General features: G+C 37.7%; 1 protein-coding gene across 14 annotated transcripts; it reads right to left on the bottom strand.

The window, feature by feature from the left end:
- Positions 1-500: 500 nt before the first annotated feature.
- Positions 501-20,785, bottom strand: ClC-a (chloride channel protein 2). 14 transcript variants are annotated; one of them, XM_032433556.2, is made up of 14 exons: positions 20,565-20,777; positions 17,172-18,294; positions 6,707-6,814; positions 6,151-6,316; positions 5,940-6,068; positions 5,107-5,240; positions 4,816-4,972; positions 4,518-4,728; positions 4,357-4,458; positions 3,979-4,213; positions 2,811-3,917; positions 1,443-1,478; positions 1,115-1,348; positions 501-1,049 (listed from the first exon to the last, which is right to left on the bottom strand). In XM_032433556.2, exons 2-14 carry the CDS (start codon positions 17,340-17,342, stop codon positions 738-740), a joined length of 3,102 nt encoding a protein of 1,033 aa, XP_032289447.1. In that variant the 5' UTR covers positions 17,343-18,294; positions 20,565-20,777; the 3' UTR covers positions 501-737. The 14 variants fall into 14 exon arrangements, 13 of the variants coding, with proteins under 13 accessions (XP_032289447.1, XP_015026107.1, XP_032289454.1 ...); XM_015170621.3 differs by lacking the exon at positions 1,443-1,478 and having other exon boundaries at positions 20,565-20,776; XM_032433563.2 differs by lacking the exon at positions 20,565-20,777 and having other exon boundaries at positions 6,151-6,335; positions 17,172-17,314.
- Between the last annotated feature and the right edge of the window lie 1,851 nt (positions 20,786-22,636).

Raw genomic sequence — 22,636 nt, 5'->3', positions numbered from 1 at the left:
TAGTTGAAATAGTAAAATGTACTCATTGCAAACCTGTTGCCAAAATTCGTTGGGTTAAATATTTCAAGTGGCCGTAATATGATCATTTTTTAAGCCCGGAATTACTCAATAGCTGAAATAAAAATAAGAGTTATAAGCTTACCTTTTGATTAAAAACAGGCCGATTCCGACCTAGAACTTTAACAGAATCTTAATCCGTATTTTTGTGAAGTGTTATCTTTAGATATAACAGAATACCTTTTAACTCGGGAGATTGCATTGCAATTAACCCAGTTCGATAAATATTAATTTTTGCTTGAGAATAACTTAACTTTAAAATTAAAAATAAATAAGGAAACTTGGTTCGAGGACAACCAGGCGCATGAAAAGAATCCAATGTCGAGGTTCCAACTTGATTCGATCCGCAGTTTAAGGCTTGACCTTGTCTTTTTGTTTGAGTTTACAGATAGGCATTAAGACAAATTTAACGTTTCGAATAATTTTTTCAATATTAATTTGAATATTTGTTAAACTTTTATTTCGCATTGCTTGTAACTTAAAAATAGATCACGATATCTTTGACTTTATGCACTAACGAGATATAAATACATAACAACTTGATAAGCTAATTAATTAATTATGACATAACTTAGTTTAGTGTTTAACTGTATCTTTACAGACTTTGCAACGGCATTAAACACGCATTGTTGCCGTGGCTAACGAGTTAACATATGTGGTTCGAAAGATGTTCGCTTAACCTAAACAGATTTGTTTATGTTCTGTGTATTGTTTGTGTCTTGTATTGTTGAATTTGCATTTGTATCGGTTGGCGGCATTGTGAGCGTTACTTCCGGCGTATCCAAAGACTTGAGATGCTCCATTTCAATGTCGGAACAATTGTCGGAATTGGAAAGCGCCGAATCCATTGAAGTGATGGTCATGTCTACGGCCTTGTCACTGGCACTGGCTGCGAGCAGTGGCTTCTCCACCGCTGGCTTGGAGTCGATCTCGTCGTCACGCGGATGTGCCACAAAGCTGTTGCTATTGATGTCCTCGATGGCCTTGCGAAGCTGTCAAATACGGTTTTAATAATCAGCTGTTAAAGTGCATGTTCAAATATTTGCTATGAACCAACCTCCTTGAGGCCTACCACGCCGACAAGTCGTCCTATTTTTGTTACATACGCATGATTGATGCCCACCATGGAGAACAGTGAATGCACCTTGAGTATGGAGGTGCGTTCGACCAGCTGAAAGGGCGAGGGATCAATGTGTATCTGTGTCTTTTCCAAATCGATGGGCTTAAGCATCTCTTCCAGTTCCCATTGCTTCTGATCCTCCGGGGACATGTCTATGACGCGCTCCCTAGGCTAAAAGAGGCAGATGCATAGGAGTGAACGTTTATGTGAGCTACAACTTATATATATGATTTATCGATGAGTCTATCTATTTATTGATACATACCAATTGCACCGATTTCGTCTTTTTAATAGTCGTATTCTGTTTAATGTGTTTGTTTGTGTTTGTTTGTGTGTGTGTGTGCGCATTGAGATATATATGTGTATACAAGAACAGTTACGATTGGAACAATAGAGAGAATAGAAAATGTTGTGGGTTAAATGTTGGACATATATATGTATATACATTAGATCGGTTAGTATGGATTACAATACACTGCATGGAACAGACTCTACTTACCTTAGCTCCATTCGGTTCGTTGTCAACAATCGATTTCTGATCGTCATCTTCTATATTTAGATCCATTTCATTTGATTCTTGCTTATCGGATAACTTATCCAACGTATAGCTACGATTTGGTGAATCTTTGACTCTCACATCGCTGCTGAATTGAATCTTTTTCTTTGGCTTTTTCTGTTTATCTATGTGATTCTCGTTAACATGGAACACAGCAGCCGGTTCGTGGGTATGTCTATTAATATCTGAAACTTTATTTGTTTTGTATTTAATGCAGGTCTTATCTGTATTCACATCGTTGAGCGGCAAATTAATTGGCTTATGCGAATCTCTATTGTCTGTTATGGCATCATCTTTGTCATCCTTATCGGGCGGCATACACAAAGCGTTAAATTTTATAGATATTATTTTGTATCACATGATTTCTGAGCATACAAATACAGCTAAGCAGCGGAGCGAAAAGAAAAACAAGAGCTGCAGCTACTTTCAGGACTATTCAGGACTGTCACAGATATCTTAAGAGATTGCATTTGACAAATCCCTAAATATTATTGTCGCATTTCGGCTAAATTATAGATATTTTATTTTTCTTTGACTAGCTTTAGCCCACAATAGGTATCTATTACTCAAAAACAAATTAGCTTAAATATTTATGAGTCAACAAAAGAAATTTGGAATTGAGTTCGGATTTAATTGAAAGCGATATCTGTGAAGCCTATCCTAACAAGATTCTTCAGTTAAAGATATATTACCATTTGTTTGGTGCCCTTCGTTTGCATTGTTATGGGATTTACTTGCTTGCAGATATAGAATAGGATTAGTAGTATGCCAGACACAGAGGGGCAAAGAGAGAGGGCGAGAGAGAGAGAGAGAGAGAGAGAAAGAGAGAGAGAGAGTTTCATCAGAATACCAAAGATGAATGTGAGGGTTCCTTTCATTCCTTTTTTCAGAGAAGCTACTTACCAGCATGATCTGATCGGTCACAAAGTTCCAATTGTTTTGTGCTTGCTTGGAATGCAAAATTTGTACAAATAAGCGTAACAGATAAAGCACATGGTGGAGCTTAGCTCCATTAGTAGTTAAGCGTGCGCTCCCCCCGGAACCATAGATTGTAGTATGAAAGGATATTGGACTTACCAGCTGAACCTTCTTAGATATGCCGGGTGTACTGGGTGCACTGGGCGCACGCTGAACTTGCATCTCATTGTTGCTGGCCACCGGCGAGATGGAGCCCATTTCCGGATCCGGTTGCACATCCTGCAGCGTGGTGGACTTCTTAAATATGGCCTCAAAGGCGGAGCGTATGCGGAACTCTGAGTTGCCCGTGATGGTGGTGTAGGGCGTAATGCTGGGGCTGTGCGGCGAGGCGGGCGCATAGGTCTTCAAGTTGAAGGAGTTGGTCTTCTTCAGTATGGATTTGCGTGGCGTTAGGGAACTGTGTATGGTTTCGGCGCGCTTCTTGGGCGGCAGCATCTCATCGTTGGCAATCTGACGCAGACTGAGTATATCCGGTGCGGGCAGCACCTCGAAGCGTGAGGGTCGACGTTGCTTGAGCTCCGCTTCCAGCTTCTTTTTCTCCTCCTCCAGGGCCCGCTCCTCGGCCTCCTTTTGCCACTTTTGAGCCACCTCCATGCGCTTCTCGCGTCCTATGTGCTTCTCAATGATCTTGATTAGCTCGTAGCGCTGAACGGAGCCCAGCAGAATCATGTTCTCCGGACTGTCGACCAGCGGCAGCGAGCGCAGCGTCTTATTGATCTTGAGCACCTCCTTGAGCTTTTGATAGGAGATGCCTTGCCAAATGTACTTCACGTCTCGCACCATGAAGTCCTCCACAAAGATGCTGTACATGCCGGAGCTGGAGGGGAGCAGATCAGGCAGATACGGCAGCTTCTTAATCAGTATAATACTGTCGTAGATCGAGGGCTGCAGCAGCGCTGCCACCGCATTGGCCACCAGCACGGCTATCATCACGGGCACAACATGCGTTATCTGACCGGTCATCTCAAAGATAATCACTGCCACGGATACCGTATGCGTCACAGAGCCAGAGAAGGCAGCTGCGCCGACAACGGCATAGCCACCTGGCATAATGGGTGACAATCGACCGCCGTAGCGCACGCCATGTGGAAACCAGGAGGCCATCAGTTCGCCCACCAAGCGACCAAATGCGGCGCCAATTTTAAATACCGGTATGAACATGCCCGAGGGCACAGGTATCGTGGACGCAATGATGGAAAAGAAGAACTGCGCAACGAAACATTCAATTAGTTGTGCATATACGCAAAATATATTTTATAATACTTGCCGTGAAGATGGTAAAGATCACCAGATTGGCAAAGACGCTGGTGTAGCTGGTCATCCAGTGGGTTACGACGGCAGCCTGTTCCACGGTCAAATCTTCGCGTGACCAGCTAAAATTGCTGAACAGCTGTGTCACCTGCTCATGTGTGCTGAGCTCACCAGCCAGAAACTGACCCGTGCCCAGGGGAAATGAAATGCTGGAGACCAACAGTGCCAGAAAGCCAGGATACAAAAAGCGACTGAAATGGATGAACATGTGTTAAATAATTCAATGATGTAACGGAGCTTTATGCAGAGACAGTTTCTTAGCGCTCACTATCGATAATTAAATAGCTATCGATAAATTTGCCTGACATAAGTAATCGATGACTTGTGTACTCACTTTTTCTGCAGAAATTTGTTCATGCGTTTGTTGGAGCGCATGAAAAGGACGTAGCGACGATGCACCCAAACATAGGTGGCGCCACCCAAGCCGCAAACGAAGCTGTTCAAAGGCAAGAATCCTTAAATGCTAATTTTAATAATAAACACTTGAAGACTCACCCAATCAATGCAAAAACAAACAACTCCTGCGGATCAAAGGGAAATTCGGTGGTGAAATTGGTCAGAAACAGCGCACGCACAGTGTCCGCATTTTGAAACCAAACGGCGAGCAGTCGAAAAACCGTGGCACCACAGACAGCCGCAAAGAAACCGCGCCAATAATTGCGCACCGCAAAATAGGTTGTGGTTACCTCAATGCTGAACAAAACGCCTGCAGGTGGATCGTTTTGCTCGGTTTTTTTTTTCTGCTGTTACTCAGCTAATCAATGAGGATCTAATCGATCTCTCCTGTACTCACCACCAACGGGCGCGGCAAAACAGGCGCCCACACCGACGGCACAGGCCGCCGCCAGCATTTCAGAGTTGCGGGACTCGTTCTCATAGATGCCTTGGAATGATGTGACGAGTTTACTTAATAATTGTGCTACAATACTTGCTATATGTACGAAGGGACCCTAGAGACGAAGTTAGTAGTTTTTTTTTTAAACTTTTTTAAGAGTTTTCCAAACATTGTGAGTGTGTTCGTATGTGTGTGTGTGTGTGTGTGTGTGTGCCGCTTTTTAAGCTAGCATCAATTTTTCATACTTACTTCCTTTCCTAATGGCATACCGCTGCCCAGAGTTGCCGTTAAACCAATTACCTTGGCCACTAATGTCTTAAATGTGAGATACTCTTTCAGCGCAACGCCACGCAGAATGGTCTTCATTTCAGGTATACCGGAACCTAGACACAGTTAGGGTAATACAATACAATACAATATGTATGTGAAATTTGCATTGAGCATATGCATAGTGCTTGGGTATGTACAGAAATATATTATTCTTGATTCTTTTATAAGGTGTTCAATTCGAGTATATAACATATAGACACAGGGGATATATCAGTTATTGGAAGTGCCAAGTGTGCTTGGTGTGGGCAGCTGCCGGAGTGCAGTGGTACAGGGTAATCTATGGTAATCTATGCCTTGGAAAACAGATAAATATATATATATAACATTGAGGTATCAAAGAAGCTGGTAACTGGATGCATAAACCCAAAGAGAATATTTTGAGGGGTTCGAATTGTTGAAAAATGATTTAGATAAACACATCTTCCGAAACACTTGAATCTGTATAAATTGGTCTTACTAACTAAAACCTAGACAACCATCGAAGTAAGTAAGTAAGTAAAAAAATTAATATAGTTTTCAGTTTTGTAGTTAGTTTTTGCATTGGAAAACCCAAATAACTACAATATATCAATTCATTCTAGAGCTATAAACTAGACTACTTTCGTGTTCGGCAGATTAGTTAAATAAAACACAAAAAATACTCTCGAATATACGAAATATACTGTTAACAAAAACTACCAAATACTGTTTACTTAAAAGAGGAACAAAACTAAATACCAAAGTCTACTTAGCATAGATAGCTGGGCACTTACCTATACTTTGTGGTGCGATTAGATGCACAAAGCCGGCTGAGAATAATATTAAACAGACCGGCAATGAGACCCAAGCAATATACTGTATGAAGGGCTGTGAGGTAAGATCGCGATAGAGCCAAATACGAGCTAAAATGATATCAGACCAAAATAGTTAGTGCCTAAAAAGGCGAAGGGCTCAACTATAGGTTGACTTGTGATGCGCTTTTACCATTTGTACATATCGATATGCCCTTGTCCATGATGAAGGAGAGCAGGGCCATTATGATGCCGAGCAGGGCTAGGAACACCCAGTCCTCGCCCAGGCGTGCCAGTGTATGCTTCCAGACCCATGATGAGATGCGCTTTATACGCGTCGCTCGCTTGCCCAGCAATTCCTGTAAATATTTCCCAGCACTGCTGCTTTATAAACCGATGCACTCGAAATGCTCTCAAACTATGTGTTATATGGATATTGCTTGTGTATTTATAATATAGCTACTACTGTCGATGGGTCTGTCTATTGGGATGGATGCCAAATTATTTTTGTGTGCTGAATCAAAATGGCGTTCATGAATTCATGAATGCGAGTAGTTAGCATAATTTGGTCGCCATTGAACATGATGTCAAATGAATTTATATTTTAGATTATATATTCTATATACAAACAAGAGATTTACCTTAAGTATTTATATATTGCTCATTACGTTTGCATTGAATATTATGTGAATTGTCACATGATTAAACAAATAAAGTCTTTGAACAATGTTCATATATTTAAAATTTACCTTATTCCTTTGTTTATCTTCTTGCTTTCGTCGCTTTTCGAGTAGTTTGAGTTTTCGGGCTTCATCTTTAGCAAATTCTCCTAGATCTTTCGTGTAACGACCATACATCTGTGCATAAATATAAAAAAAAGCATTATAGTATATATTCTATATATTTTTTCTATATCTATTACACGTCTTTATGCGCTTGCTTAATTTTATATGGAGATTGAGCGTACAAATAAATAGACATTTTTCACCATCCTCCAAGAATGCCAAACACTTACTAACGCATTCGTTTCACTTGTTGATCAGTTTGGCACCAGGCAAGAGTCCAATATACAATATAAATAACTTAAAAAACTCTCATCTTTTAAAATAAACAAAGCAACAAACACACAGAAAGAGAACATATCCCATGGGCAAAGAATTTTCGTCATGAAACGATTTTTCATGCACGGAAATTCCCATAACAATAACAAAGTAAAAGAAAACCTTAGCATTTCCAAAGAGGTCGACAATGATAAGCCAGATAAAAGCGCTTTCAAGTCTTTTTAGGATATGTCATAATAGAGGAAAAATCATTTGGCTAACTCTACTTAAAGAGCAAAAAGGTGAGGTAAGAATGCTGTCAACAATTTATAACAAACATGATATCTTTTCAAAATTGAAATAACCTTCTCTATTTGTTACCAAAAATGTTCAACAAATTCATTTTTAAAGTAAACTACAAGAAAAATATGTCGGCCATTATTTTAGTTATATTTTATTATAAATATTTGTTAATCTGTACCTAAAATCAGTTTTTAATTTTTAAAGTCTGCATCAACTTGTGTTCTCTGAATATACATGATAGTTTTTAATCTCTCATTAAAAAATTTAAATAGTTGTTTCATTCCGCGAGTGCTTCAAGTAAAACCCATTCGAAATGCAATCCGAAAATATGTTTCGAAAGGTGTCTAAGACATTTGCCACGGTCAAAACAAAAATGAACTACATAAATAAATAAAAATTGCTCAGGCATGCGACAAGAAAAACCAGCAAGAACCAAAGAAAATTATAAGAAAATAAAAGAAAATGTAGGCAAAAAAAAAAAAAGAAAGCAAAAATCAAGAGCGACGCTAATTTCCCAGAGGTCTGGGCGAAGGTCTGCTTTGGCTGGGAATATGCGATGTGTCTTCGCTTTGACTAGATAATACTCTATTCTATGTATGATTCGAACCAGTGCGATCTCAGCGTAAAGCTAGTTTTTAACAGTGTTGAGCACATCCATACTTTCTTAAAAAAAATAAATGTCGCTTTTTTTTATATTTACTCAGTTTCATTTATCGAATTTTGCATTAAATATTGTATACACAAATGTTATACAATTTGTAAAAGTATTTTTTAATGAAAGCTTCTAATACAGCTCAGAAAATTCAGGTTCGAACCGGCTTGGCTATTAACCGACTCATACCTAAATCCTTTAATTCATATGCTTACATAGTAGAAAGCCTCAATTTCGAACTCAATTTGATTCTTGTCATCGCTGACTGTTTCGGCGGGTTTGGGTTTGGGTTTCCGTTTCTGTTGTTGCTTCTGTTTGGCAATGGCCTCATCCCAGCGCAGGCGGACGGGCGTGGAGGCTAACTTGTGGGCAAGCTCCTCTTCGCGCAGATAATCCGCGCGATTAATCAGCAGCTCCGGCTCAAAGGCGTATTCCCGAATGTACTCATCCTGGTGAGTGCGACTGTTGTTGAACATGAAGCAAACCGATTTGACTACCGCACACAAATACGTTGCGAATTGCAATTCGAATTGACGAATCTGATTGTTCTATATTTGATCGTGCTCTTGTTGTTCTCGTTGTTGTTGTTGTTGTTGTTGCTGTTTTTGTTGCTGCTGCTGCTGCAAGCGTGTTTTGTGTCAGTCGCATAGATCCGTATTGCGGCCTTTGACATGCCTGCGGCTGTTGGCCGAATTTCTGTTTCGCATTTTGTTGCCAATTATTTTTAGTTTTCGCCGATGTTGTTGTTATCGTTGTTGTTGTTGTGCTTCTTCTTCTTCTTCTGCTCAGTTGATATCTCTCATTGCAAGTCGTCGGAATTACATGTCGCTGCCCTTGAGGCCCGTCCCGTCAACAGTTGTAATTTTTATTGCAATTTATTTTTAACATATTTACAACGCTGCTCGGCCTTTAATTATATTATTGATGCACCATAATTTTTCACTTGATTTTTCCCGAACGCACAATTTTGATTTATGGATAAATATCAATTAATATTTATAAATATTTTTCCATACACTTTCACATCGATTATAATTTCTTTCTTAGTTTTTTCTATTGATTTACGCGTGTTTGTCCGACATTCACACAACGTTCTAAACTTTGTGAAAACTTTTTTCAAACTAAAACGGACGCTCTCAAGCTTTTCCGTTTGTGTGAAAAATTATTGAAAATTTTCTTTCAACGCTTTGCATGGGCCAGGGTAACCAGCTATGCTGACAAAATCTCAATTGTTAGAATGTTTAGAAAGCTCTCAAGAGTTCTTGCCACTTGTTGGAAGCTTAAGTTTCTTAATTCTTAATAAATTTCAAAACAATTAAACTGATATTATTTCAAAATCCCATAGGACTTATAAAAATAAACTGTGTGTGCGTAAAGAATGTTTGATAAAAAATAATTATTTTTTTTTTTGCTGGCGTTTCTCTACATTCTGTTAAACTGTAAACACTTCAATTTTCCTCATTATTTTAACTGTTGTTCATAACGTTTTCTTAGCTCTCTTAACCTCAAAATAAACTTAATGTTAAAAATTCTTTGGGCAGCATGGTCACCCTGTTCCTTGCAGCCTACTACCTTCTACATTGAAATAATTTCTTAACTTATAATTAACACTAAATATTATTCATTATAATCCGATTATAAATAGCAGCATAATTTTTGCTAGTCTTCCCATTCCCATTCACTATTTTTCATTGCTTTCACACAAAGACTCGGATAGGAAAAGGGAATCGAAACACTCAAGAAAATGATGAAAACGTTGAGTTTGGTTAAAACAACAAGCTCTATACCCTAACTCTTGACTGTACCAAAAATGTAAATGTTTTGTAAATTAAATTTTCCTGTTTTCACAAATTCTAAAATCTTTTCGTAAATAACTTTGAATGTTCTCAATTCACAATTAATGCTCAATCTGGCTTCGATTTTAGAATCTTTAATTATTTTCATTAAATCAAATCGTGTAAAATTCAGATTCGATAGATAAAATATAACCTTTTAAAAAATAATGAAATTATGTGAAATGTATGCTCTGCGTAGACTTTAAACTTCTATTAATCAGATTAAACTGAACCAAATTTAATGAGGAATCATATTCTGGAAATTTTCTGAATGCCTTGTTAATATATTTTAGAAAATGCTCCTAATATTTTTTCTTACCCAGTTTATGATGAACGTCTTAGTGCATACAATTTAATCTTTGTACGTTTTGTGGTTCTGGAAATTCCGCTTTTTCTTATGGTTATTGAGTCTATGCAAAGAAATTTAAACGATTTTCCCATTTGCTGTCTGATACCGATAATTATGATTATACAAATCACATATTGTTAAACTGAACAAGATCAATTAAATTGATATATAGCCTGGTTATAACCAGACATGATTGTTGATTGGATTGCGTGGTGCATAGGCCACTCATGATCGATATAAAGATAACGCTCTTGTTGGACTCGTTACTAGGTAAGCTACATATATGTAGGTCGAGAAATCTTATCACTAAAACGGATGTCTTAATGGAATAGATTAACAACAGTTTGTGCACTATAGAACTGAACCTGCCAGAACCAGTGACAGATGATAGATAGAAATTGTGTTGCTTACAAGTGTATCGATGTATCCAAACGGATCATCATCGTCCGATGAGTCGGAGTCGGGCCCATTCTCGGCCGGCGGCGGACAGGGATAGAATGCCTGCGACTTGACTTTGGGATGACGCGGAACATGACGCAGCTCCACCTCCATGGATATGTTGCTGTTGCGTCGCTGGCGCAACTGACGAATGAACTTCTCAAAATCGGCCCACTCGGAATCGACCAGCTCGACATTCTCTTCGCCAAACTCTTCATCGTGTATGATGCGTTCGACTTGCTGTTTGGCTTTGGCTTTGGCTTTGCCGTTCCGATCACGATTGTCGCGAGTGGCAAAGTACACCATGGTGCCTATTTGGTGTGTGTGTGTGTGTGTGTGTGTGTGTGTGTGTGTGTGTATAAGTAGGCAGCAGAGAGTGCCGCGATATCGATACGAAAAACGAGCCAGGAACTAATCAACAGTCTGGGTGACCGAGCGTGGCTATTGCCATGGCTAAAAGCCTTAACGGGCTAATCAGTTTACGATATTTTCTACCAAAGCGCGCAGCTTATGCAATTGCATTAATTGAGCGCTTCCCGTCCTGATTGTATCTATTGCACTTTTGTATCCGCCAGATACTTTTTGCTGCGTGCGACTCGCACCGAGCTTAGAACTCAACTGAATCTTTAGCATACTCGACGATATTGTCCCGTTTAGGCTCAAGACTTTACGGAATTTAGCACACCAATACCAGTGTACTCGTAGTAGTCTGGGACCCGGGCTTACAGTCTCAAGTGCTTAGAAGCCACTTGCATTTGCCCACGGCTCCCCTCATTCCCACACACACACACCCGCACACCCGCACACCCGCACAACCATCCGCACTCGAGCGTTCAAAGTTTGTGTGTAAGACATCAATAAAATTTCATAAATTTAATAATTTGTGCCGCCAGTGCTAGAGCAAAAGTGAAAATGAGTCTGTTGGGTTGACAACAAGCCACGACGCACAGTGGGACAAAAGCAATTGCAAACAGCTGCTTTGGCAAAATATGATTTTGATTATGATAAAGTGAATGCTGCACAGTGCCGGCATGTGGTTAGCCGAGCACCTAATTTTACAGTTCGATTAGTTCTTGCGACTTGCCCCACTGTGCCATGTCACTTAAAGAGCTCAAATTGAGCTGACTTTTCGACGACATCATCTTGCTTTAATCTCTTCAAGTGTTTTCTACAGTTATGTGTAGGTGGATTATGCACATGGCACGGAGTCACATGTTTGTGATTTTCTATGCGGCATTTTCTCAGATACAAATGTATCTTTTCTGCTTTTTGTTTCTCTGTAAGTAAGTGTCGTGAACGCAGTGCAAAGTTTCGCTTTGATTGAGTTGCTCAATTTAGTACGACGCCCGTTCAAATGACGGCATTAATGATATGCCTAACCCTAACTAGGTTGAATACACTGTCGCAGATTTATGGGAGATCGCCGAGGATTACAAGTACCTTAACTACCTATTTAAAATATGTTGCTCTTATTCTTAAAGGACTTAAGGGCATTCCCATGTCACCCATAAAAAGGGAAGCCAGTAAAACGTTTAAGGAAGTTATGCAAAGAAGAAGTGCAACAAATCAATTATTTACGGAAGTGGTGGATATAGGAATATGGCCAAGTAGGTAACTAGAAAAGCCCGAAAAATAACAAATTACAAACAATACGAATAAATTAAAATGAAAAAAATATATGAGATGGAGGCATATAGGGAAAATTTTTCATTAGATAAATGATATTGTAGAGGTTAAATATAATAAGTTAATATAGAATTAAAATAATAAATAATGTCCCTCTTAGTAAATTCTTTATATAAAAAAGGATACCGTGTATTTGAAATTCTGCTAGTTTAATAAGGCTAATATTACCTGAGCGGTGCAACAACTATTTTATTATTGTCGTAGTTGTTAAGTTTCGTGAACATAAATTCAGATTAAGGGGCTTCAAATTGAATAGCCTGCCACTTCTATTACATGCATAAATCAGTTTTGGACACATATCGCAGATAAGCACCAAGCACAGTACTTATATATTTTTGAAATATTTATTTGATTATATATTTTTATATATTTTACAACAGCTGAAAGTTGCCTGCATTTAATTTTTAATTTAGTGCTCTACAGCTTTGTTTGGGTCGCTTTAAAATGCGTCAATTTAATTGAAAGCTTTTTAAAATTTCGTTTGTTAAGAGAATCAAAGAGAGCGTAAATTAAGAGCGCTGCGCTGAAAACTTTGTTGATAAGCGATCTGAGAGCGCTGATAAAATCGATTGATTCAATCTTAAGTTTTAAGTGAACGACAAAATTGATTACAGAGATTAATGTTATTAAGATCTCTTCATTATATAGATCTCTTATAAAGAACTCTGTAAGCTCGCAAAGCTAAGCCAGAAAAGAGCAAGCAACAAGTTTTTATTATTTTAAATTGAATAAATAACTTTTAAGCAGGCAAAACGATTTCTATTTCGTAAATAAAATAAATATATCAAGCAGGCAAGCTGTGCTTTTTTTTATGTACTCAGTGTTGAGCAGATTTTTAAGAATTTGATCAATTTTATCAATTAAAATATATAATATTTAATATATATATTTATGTATTTAGCTTTTTAGAATATACAAAATTGTTTTGCATATTTTAAAAGGAAAATCTTGAAAGGCTTTTATTCTGTCTAAGGTAATGAAATATTTATATATTTTTTAAAAATTTATGAATTGTAGATTTTTCAAAAATTGTAGTGTATTGCAATTATAAGAATTTAATTTAAAGCTGTGGTATTTAATCGAATAACGCGATTAATTATTAAAAGCGAATGTAAACAAATGTTGCAAAATTATTTTACGATTGTTTCAGACTTTATTTTGATCATAATTCAATTTGGAATTTCAAAGAAATTCTCCGGCAATAAAGGTCGTGCTGTCTATATAAAATGTATTGCTTTTGTTTTTTTTTTTTTTTAAGAATTAATAAAATTGTTCTTGTTAGTTAACAAACCTTACGATTTCTGTTAAACATGGCACAGCTTAGTCTTGTATTACTTTTTATACTTGTATGGAAATATTGAATTTGGACCACAACGCAAAGTGGATCTGGCAACAATTGGGCGGCAACTAAAGAACACGGCATCTTTGGGCGCTGCCGCGGAAACCAATTTTGACGCCCTCCCACCCCCAAATTCCGGCCAAGATAAAGGCGTGAATAACAGCAACAAGAACAACACCTGTGCAAAACTCAAAAGCCGAACAGAAGAAGGAAAATTAATTAAAAATTCAGAATGCGATCGCTAAACAAATACCGTGATCATGTAATATTTGCATAGATGCACGAGATAAATTTGAACTTATGTAAGTTCAAATAGCATGGAACACAATATTATCCCAAGCACAATTCACATTTATGGCCCGTGCCAACTGTTTGGCAGCCGAACGCGGCGAACTGGCTGTCGACAGCTTTTAAGGCCCCCACAATAAAGCACATTGTTAATTGTATTTAACAATAAACCGGCCATAAAAATTCATAATCAATGAATGCAGCAGCGGTCCGGGCCGCCAATTGAACGCTAGAAATCAAATCTATTCGGATTTTACGCCCCATCGATCCCGGCACTAAATCAAAGTGCCGGGGCGATAGCAAAGCCCATTTGATTGATGATGGCTCAGACCGCAGTGCCGATAGCCGACACCGATAATCTAAGATACAATAGCTAAATGGGCTAGAAAAAAGTATTAATTGATTTAAATATTAACCACAAAGCTTTTTGTCGAAGGATTTAGCAAGGCGGTGTCCACAGCTCAAGCTTGCTTCTCTCTCTCTATATGAATCATAACAAGTCGTGGTCTTTAGGTAAGCCCAACTAAAAAATATTGTGCTTAGTTTAATAATTAGTCTAGTATATAGCACTATAATTGCCACACCTTTAGCTTAAGGCTGTGTTCAGAGTTCAAGCTCGATATTCACGTTTTTGGCCTTGGTCTTTAGATCAGTTTATAATTAGATTTAATTATATAATTTATTAAGCAATATTTTGCTTTAAGAGTATTCTATACTTTGCTTCATTTGACTATAATTACAAAAATAAATATTACTTAGTACATATATACATACAAAGAAATATCTCAATACAGAAATGTAACCATTTTTTTAGCTATCGCGACTGGCATTTATTTATGTGCATCTCCGCAGGTGCTAATTACAAATGTGTACAAAAGTGTAATTTTGTGGCCTTGGGTTAATTATTCAATAATTAATTAGTAAACGTTGTTAGGTTTTGGGGATGAATCTGAACGAACTTGGGTAAGCGACTTGCACATTACTCATACGTCCCGTTAAACGAAATTCGTTTGTGCGAAAAATCAACCTCTGTTGTATGTTAGTGTATTAAAGGGTATTCAGTTTTTGGTATGAGACAATCCGCAGTTAACAATTCTCCTCTACATATTATACATATAGGTCTTTGCCCCTCTACTTATTAGGCGTCAAATATTACCCATACGCCCAGTTGAGTGCAAACATTTGCTCACAAAAATGTTAACCTAATTACATATTGATTGTATCTCTTCAGAGGCCTTGTCAATAGGCGGCAAATATAATAATGATCTTTTACATATTTAAACAGCTTTTAGACTTACAAGCGCAGTTGTCGGCAGGTTAAAACAAGTCAAGCAGCAAATCTCCAAATAACCGATTCAAATACCTTAACTCATTAAAACTACAATTGAACAACAATTTGGATTCTCCAGCTAATGCCAAATAATTGATAAATGAGCCACGGCAATGGCTGTTATCAGTGGAGCTTACGGGAAAAGTAAACATTTTATATGCCCAGCGACTAATTAATAGGCCAAGCCCAGTTCCTTTCGAGGTAAAATAAAAACTAATCATATGGTTGTTTTCTTTAGCTACCTTTGTTTACTCATTAAACGATAATTGTGATATTTCAATCATTGTGCTAAATCAATCAATCAATTAGAATTCAATCGGTAAGCGTAACAAAAAATAAGTTTGAAACAATTTATGAGTGGCAAAAATTTGGGTAATTTGTATAAAACTGCGAAAAATTTGCCCGTCAATCAGTTAAAAATTTCTATTAATACTATGTACGAAAGTGTGAGCAATGTGCTTAAAGTCCGTCTGTTACCATATTGTACATTTATAAAATACTTGTTGAAATTGACATTAAGAAGACATAAGACCCAGATGCGTACATATATTATGAATATAATCCCATATCTTTCCATTAGCGTGTGCCATTTTATCTGCCTTTGAACTGCAGGAAAGATCTCTGGCAGCTTTCAAGAAGCATCTGAGCTCGCCAAAGATCTGTGTAAATGTTTGCTCTATAAATATTTGCTGTTTTGGGGGGCAACTCGCAGACGCTAATTGCTTCTTATCGCACGCAAAACGCTTACGAATAAAATTCTTAAGGCAAACAGATAAATTGGCGACCCACTCGCAGCAAAGGTCAAGCGACTTCAAAGGGGGCGCCACCCCCACAGCCGCCCATCCCACCATTTGTAGAAAATTAAATAAAATTATATTCATAATTTTTTATGTGCGTTTGCTTCGATGACGCAAATTTAGTTTAGAAAGTATGTGTATACAGACTGGAAGATGCCCTGTACTCAGTTCTGCCTCAGTTCCGAGGCACGAATCATTGTAGAGTATCTAGATACCATATTTGTTATAACTAGCTAGATGGATAGATTTATAGCTATTTTCAAGTCAAATTGCTTACTAATGCAGAAGATACCCTTTGCGCACTAAATTTGTTAACAGGGTATAACAACAAAGTGTTGAATGCCATGCCGTCAGCATTTAGAGTCAAAAAAGCAACAAAAAAGACCAAAACAGTATCAACGAAAGCTTTCGATGACAAGGCAGAAATTCGGAATATTATTATATATGTATGTATATACAGATTCAAAGTTCAAATTATCTTGTTATTGCCAACAAAATGCTTAGGGGATTCCCTTGTAAATTCCCAATAATTAGGTATGCAAAAAAACTCAATGAGTCTAATGCGTATTTAAAATGAAATACGTTAAGCCTATCAACAGGTATGGAGTGTAAAAACAAACCTGACCGCAGTCAGACAACGCTGTGATGTGCCCACACCTGTAGTACAACATATTTACCACATACATGTATAACGTCCTAACTCAACTGGTTGTCTTGCTGGCCTAGCCAGATCAGGTGCTCGATCTTCGTACATATGATCGGGCTGTCATGTGATCGCAATGCAAAACCAAAATCAATACGATTACAAATCTATAAAATATATAACATAACGTATATATAGAATATGGAGAACAATGACTGACTTTGTTGAAGGGATCGGTGCAAGTTATATATAAGAATTATTTGTAGGAAATATATGTTATAATATATAGAGCAGATAACACAAAAACCTTGCAATTTAGAGATGTAAAAAATGGATTCAAGATTCTTGCTTCTCTTTGGGAATTTCTTAGAATTAATTGATATTCATTTGAAGTTTGGCTTTGCTGAAATGCTAGAATAATACTTTAATGTCGGACGATAAAGTAAATATACATATACAGGGTTTTCTTTCTAAATAGGTTCAGGCCGAAGACTGTCCTTTATTTGAAACTTACCAGCGTGTGCGTATAGCCTAGGCCCTCCTCGGAACCATCCGGGCTCTTGTCGCGCTCATGACCCATATTGAAGCGCAGCGAGGACGCATTGGAGCACGTGCGCACGGGCAACGTGTGGTTCGGCGAGGGCACCAGCAGCAGAGCTTCGTGTCCGTTTTTATTTATCTTCATGTTTGAGTTTTCGTTTAACAAGTTGCAATATCACAATAAAAAGCTGACGACTTGAATGTTAATGTGTCGCTGTAATATGTAGTTAATTTATATTGTTTTGTATTTGCACTTAATTTATTTTGTTTATTTTGGCATTGCATTCACATACACTGTGCAGATTCGCTTGTTGTGCGGTTTCTGCTGTTGCTTCGATTGTCACTCGCGTTTTCTTTCCGCATTGCGTTCGCTTCTGCTGGGCTCTGCGTATGCGTCACATGTGAAAATGAAATCAAATTCCTTTTGCTTGTGCATTAAATTCAATTAGCTGCACTTTTGTTGCACCAAGCACAAGTCACAAGATCGACTTCCTTTGCAGCGGCAGCGACGCCAACGCATCACAAAGCGCTGCTGCGACTCGAGTGAGTTAAGTTGGGCGCACTGTGCGGGAGTGCAGCCGACGATCGCGCGCAGTCGCGCACGAAAAGTTTCTCTACGAACAATAACAGAAAAATGCGTTAAGCTTGCAGCGGCAGCGGCGCAGCTCACTACGACTGCGGCGTTGACAGCGTTTATGCTTTGCAAAACTGTTGTTGCCGCTCTGCTACTGCGACGGCGACGGGGACTTCTGCGACTGCCGGTGATAGCTTTGTGCGCTACTGACTTGTTGTTGTTGTTCCTCTTGGTCTGCTTCCTTTTCTTTTTGTTGTTGCCTCTTTCGAAATGCGATAGTGTAGCGCGGGGTGGTGTGGCGTTATGCGTTCTATTTGAAGTGGCGCACTTGAGCGTGTGAAGGCTTAATTAACAACGGCGACAACCGAAACTGCCAAATGTATCACAGTTTCATTATCTGCTTTATCTGTGCGCTGGATTAACGGCAACTGCAGACAGAAATTAGCAACTACCCTTTTTGGAAATTTAATTAGCCGTGCTCATTATTAGGTGGTCACATCGGATGGCTATTTATTGTTCTAGCCTGAAATGATAAAAATATAAATAGCCTGTTGTAAATAACAGAATATGAACCGCTTTATTAGCTAAGCTAATTAAATTATGCATGGGCAAGCAGCACTCCTCACTCACCTCACTCTCTACACACGCCACCCAACGATCGCCCACACATGTAAATGTGCTGTGACTTGGTATGCAAAACATGTTTGATGTTTGTTAGAGAGAGAAAGACAGAGTTGTGCGCGTTGGAGAGTGAGTGCGAAAATGCAGAGAGTGTAAATTGAGAGCGCATTGCGCTCGCGGGTTGCGTGTGTGTGTGTGAAGCTTACACTAATAAACAGGATTACCGATAAATGAGTAAAATGTACTGTCTGAAGGCAACTAAAACAAAATGGAGATTTATCGTGAGAGAGAGACAGGCATACTGTATTAGGAAGTTTTCACCAAAAGGTCCTGTTATTGTTGTTTGTGGCAAGCGAAGATAACGTTGGAAAGTAAAAGTATAGACGAGATTGTGCTCCATTAAATTTGTATTTTTTACAAGCGCAGTTAAGAACTAGAGTGATTGCTTAGCACATATTTGTGACAGTAAAAACAAACCATAATATATGTAAAAATGTTAACCTTATAACCACAACAATGCTGAGCTGTGTAAAAACAGCTTGCGTACTCACTCTGAATGATATCGTATAGCACAGCGAGAACATTTAGAAAACAGTTTATGTACGCTTTTATCTTAGTGCAATAATTTGTTTAGTTCACGAGGCCTTTTCCTACTCTAGCAGGTCTTATCGCCATGCCCAAAACCGAGTAGCCCAGGAGTCCCAAAGCCAAGTGGCCAAATTCGTTTTGATTTACGATCTCCTAATAATAAAAATACTTGGAGCATGTTTAGCTACAAAGATTTATTAAAATGCTTTAATCTTTTGTCAGCAACATGGCTGAAAGATTTATGAACCTAGGCGTATTTATTTTTGCACAAATAGGAAATAAGCAACCCATGGCCCTTAAACAACTTCTGGAATTTGCATAGAGCATTTTTGTTAAGAGTAACAAGAACAAATCGAGAATAAAGCGGTTTTAGCCGGTTTTTATTTTATTTTTTTCACTTCATCCGCGCGCTGATAATAAGCCGCAAATACTCGGAAAATAATGCCTTTTCGTTTTGCTTTGGGAGTTTATGTAAAAATATATACATATGTATAAAAAACAAGCAAAAAAAACTGCATTATACAAATGTGTGTCGTTCGCATGCTATATATACATTGTTTCTTTAAATAATTCTCGATTCCATTAAGTTTTTATTTTTTTCATGTTCGTACATAAGAACTTTTAAATCGCCAATAAAATGTTATTGTTGACGCTTCCATTTTTTTTTTTTGGGTTGCGTTTCAATTTAACGCGGCATAGGGTAATATATTATATATAATATAATGGTACCAGAGGATTGTATATTCAATTTTTATTTATTTTTTTGCGATTTTCTCATTCTATATAAGCAATATAATTCTGATTTATTACAATGTAAATTCCACATATTTATTCACATTTGTCAGCTCTTATCGATAAGATTATTTGCGTTTCTTATGGCTGTTGTTTTATAAGGAATTCGGATGTCTATAAGTGCTTGCTAAAGTTTTGATATTGTTTAATTACCTCATTAAGTGTTCAATAGTCAACAGTTAAAGCTAACTCTTAGGCCTGAAGAACTAAGCTTAACTTCCCCCTCGTGTACTTGAAACAGATATGGGCAGTCGGTGGGAAAAAAGTATCTTTAGGTCTTCAAAACGGAGACCTTTGTTGTTGTGCCCACAAATTAATACTCAAAGAAAGTCCATTTAACAAAAAGTAACTCTCTTCGCTTTTGCCAAATGAGATACATTTGCAGCAGCTGCACTTTAGTTAAACATTTGTGCATAAAAATCAATATTATTTAGCCTTAAAAACAAGAAAATATTCAAAACAAATCACATCTAATGAATGTAAAATTGAGTGGAGGCAAATATTTTGTGTGATTGCTTGAACAAATGTAGCACATACTCGTCGAATATACAAAGTACTCAGAGTACTCAGAGTACTCATTAGTTGTTATCTATTTTGTTGTGTATATTTGTTTAAAGTCAATTTCCGAGCCTGTAATTACAGCACATAATTTACTTGCATTTAAATATAATTAAAACAACAGCGTCAAAAACATCCGAATAATATAAAAGCTGAAACACAAGCGAACAACTCTTCCCTTTAGCCACACCTGCGACACCTGGTGAACGCGTGCTTTGCTTTGATTTTGCTCACTTTTGTTGCTATTGTTGTTGGCACCGACACTTGTTGTGATCGCACATATTACGTTTGATTGATATGCGTTTGATTGACGCGTCGATTGACTTGTTGTTGTTGTTGTTGTTTTATTTTGCCGTTAGCCGCGTTCGCTTTGCGTAAGCTGTAAGCTGTAAGTTGGCAGCTGGCAGAGCGATTCTAGAGCAGCTCCGTTGTCAACGCGGCCGCTTCGCGTTCTGACATTGACTGCTGGCGGCGTCGCCGCTGTCGCTGCTGCTGCTGCTGCCGCTGCTGCTGCTGGCGTTGTCGCCGTTGTTAGGTGTTTTGTTGCTCCAGACCCGGTTATCACCTTCGGTCAGTTCGACAATTCGTTCCGTTTCGATTGATGACGTTGATCTACAAAACGAGAGCTTTTTAGCGTGCGCTGCGATCAGCTGATTTGCATTTTTACAGTTTCGCTTTACTGATTGGCTTTCTGATTGGATTTCTTAAGCGCCGAACAAATTTCTCCACGCCAAGTGTTTGATTTGGCAATTAAACCTTGGTTTAATCGTAGTCTTTATTTAAAACTAAGTGCTAGTAAAAGCTAACTGTCTCCATTCGCTATTTTATTTTTATAATCTAGCATTAATATTATAATTTAGCCAATGCTTATGTAACAGACTAAACATTAATATGCCTCTTTAAAAGCTTTATTGCGTGCACTTAATTTAATTATTTTTTGCTACTCGACAGAAACATGTTAATCGAAATCTGATCATCATATCGCTTAGCTTTATTTAATTAACACGCCCGCAAGGGCACTAAATCTTTGATATCCCAGCTGATAACTGTGCTTTAATTACCGTTATTTATGGCGACTATCATCGATGCCATAACACTAGAACTAATGATGCACAGGCAGATTAAGATGATCCATAGCCTACACGATATGAGTATCTAGAATTACGTAATTGGTTTTTTCCACGATTACAATAGGTAAGGCTAAATGTTACTTGGTTTATTTTTTTTGCAGCCTTGCCATATTTACAAATATTTACTATCATGACATATTCACGCTTGTTGCGTAAAATTCAATAATTTTTATTGTTATAATTACCATATAAAATAAATAATTGAACGTGCATTTCATTAGCACTCTGGAAATTGTTGTGTGCTTCTAAAGATGACAAGCAAATATGTGATCGCTTGATAAATACATATGTGATGCAATTTGTTTAAACAATAAAACTAAACATAATTAGAAAATGATCCAAAAGGTCTTACAAGACATTATCATATTCCAAAATAATAAACTTGCAGTTGTTTCTTTTGATTATTTTTGATGTAATATTAATAATCTTACATACTTCTAGTAGATTTTAAATGAATTGTTCTGTAAATATATATCTACAAGATTTATGTGATTTATGAATTATTTCAAGTACCTACAATGGCATATTATAGCTTGAAGTCGACTCTTGCTTAAAAAATATCGTGCTTTCGCATACTTAAAGAAAATTGCCAACTTAGACACGAAAACGATTTGATTTATAAATTACGAGTACTTTCATAAATAAACTTTGCACACACGCCGCAACAATCAGATGGGGAAATATAAAAAAGAGAACAGTATCTGACAATTATTTCTCGTCTGTTGGTTTTTAACATTTTTTTTGTTCGCATCGTGAAGCGCATAAATAACCTGGCAAATAGATACAACTGATTAGAGCATTATAATTTTGGACTTATGTAAAGATACTCGCCCCATCCCCCATCCAAGTTCTTGGGCATGTGAATTTATTATACCCACAATAAAAATGCCCGATTTTATTGATAGACCCCACCCACAGGTCTGCAATAACTGCGTGCACAATCGCAAAGAATTGGCCAACAATCACATCTTCAAGTGTGATCAGAATTTATATGGACGCCATGGAACGAGTCTACGTTCTGGAATGTGACGGCATTATCTATTTTGGGTTTCTTGCTCTCGTACATATTTTATTGACATAATTAGCGAAAATTATTATTGTCATTGTCTCTTGAGTAAAACTTATCTAGCTGACGTACCAGAGGGAGAGAGAGCGAGGAGAGAGAGAGAGAGAGAG

This window comes from Drosophila virilis, chromosome 2, assembly GCF_030788295.1.
Source record: "Drosophila virilis strain 15010-1051.87 chromosome 2, Dvir_AGI_RSII-ME, whole genome shotgun sequence".
Taxonomy (NCBI): domain Eukaryota; kingdom Metazoa; phylum Arthropoda; class Insecta; order Diptera; family Drosophilidae; genus Drosophila; species Drosophila virilis.
The sequence above is the reverse complement of the archived record's forward strand: the minus strand, read 5'-3'. Positions and strand labels throughout refer to the sequence as shown.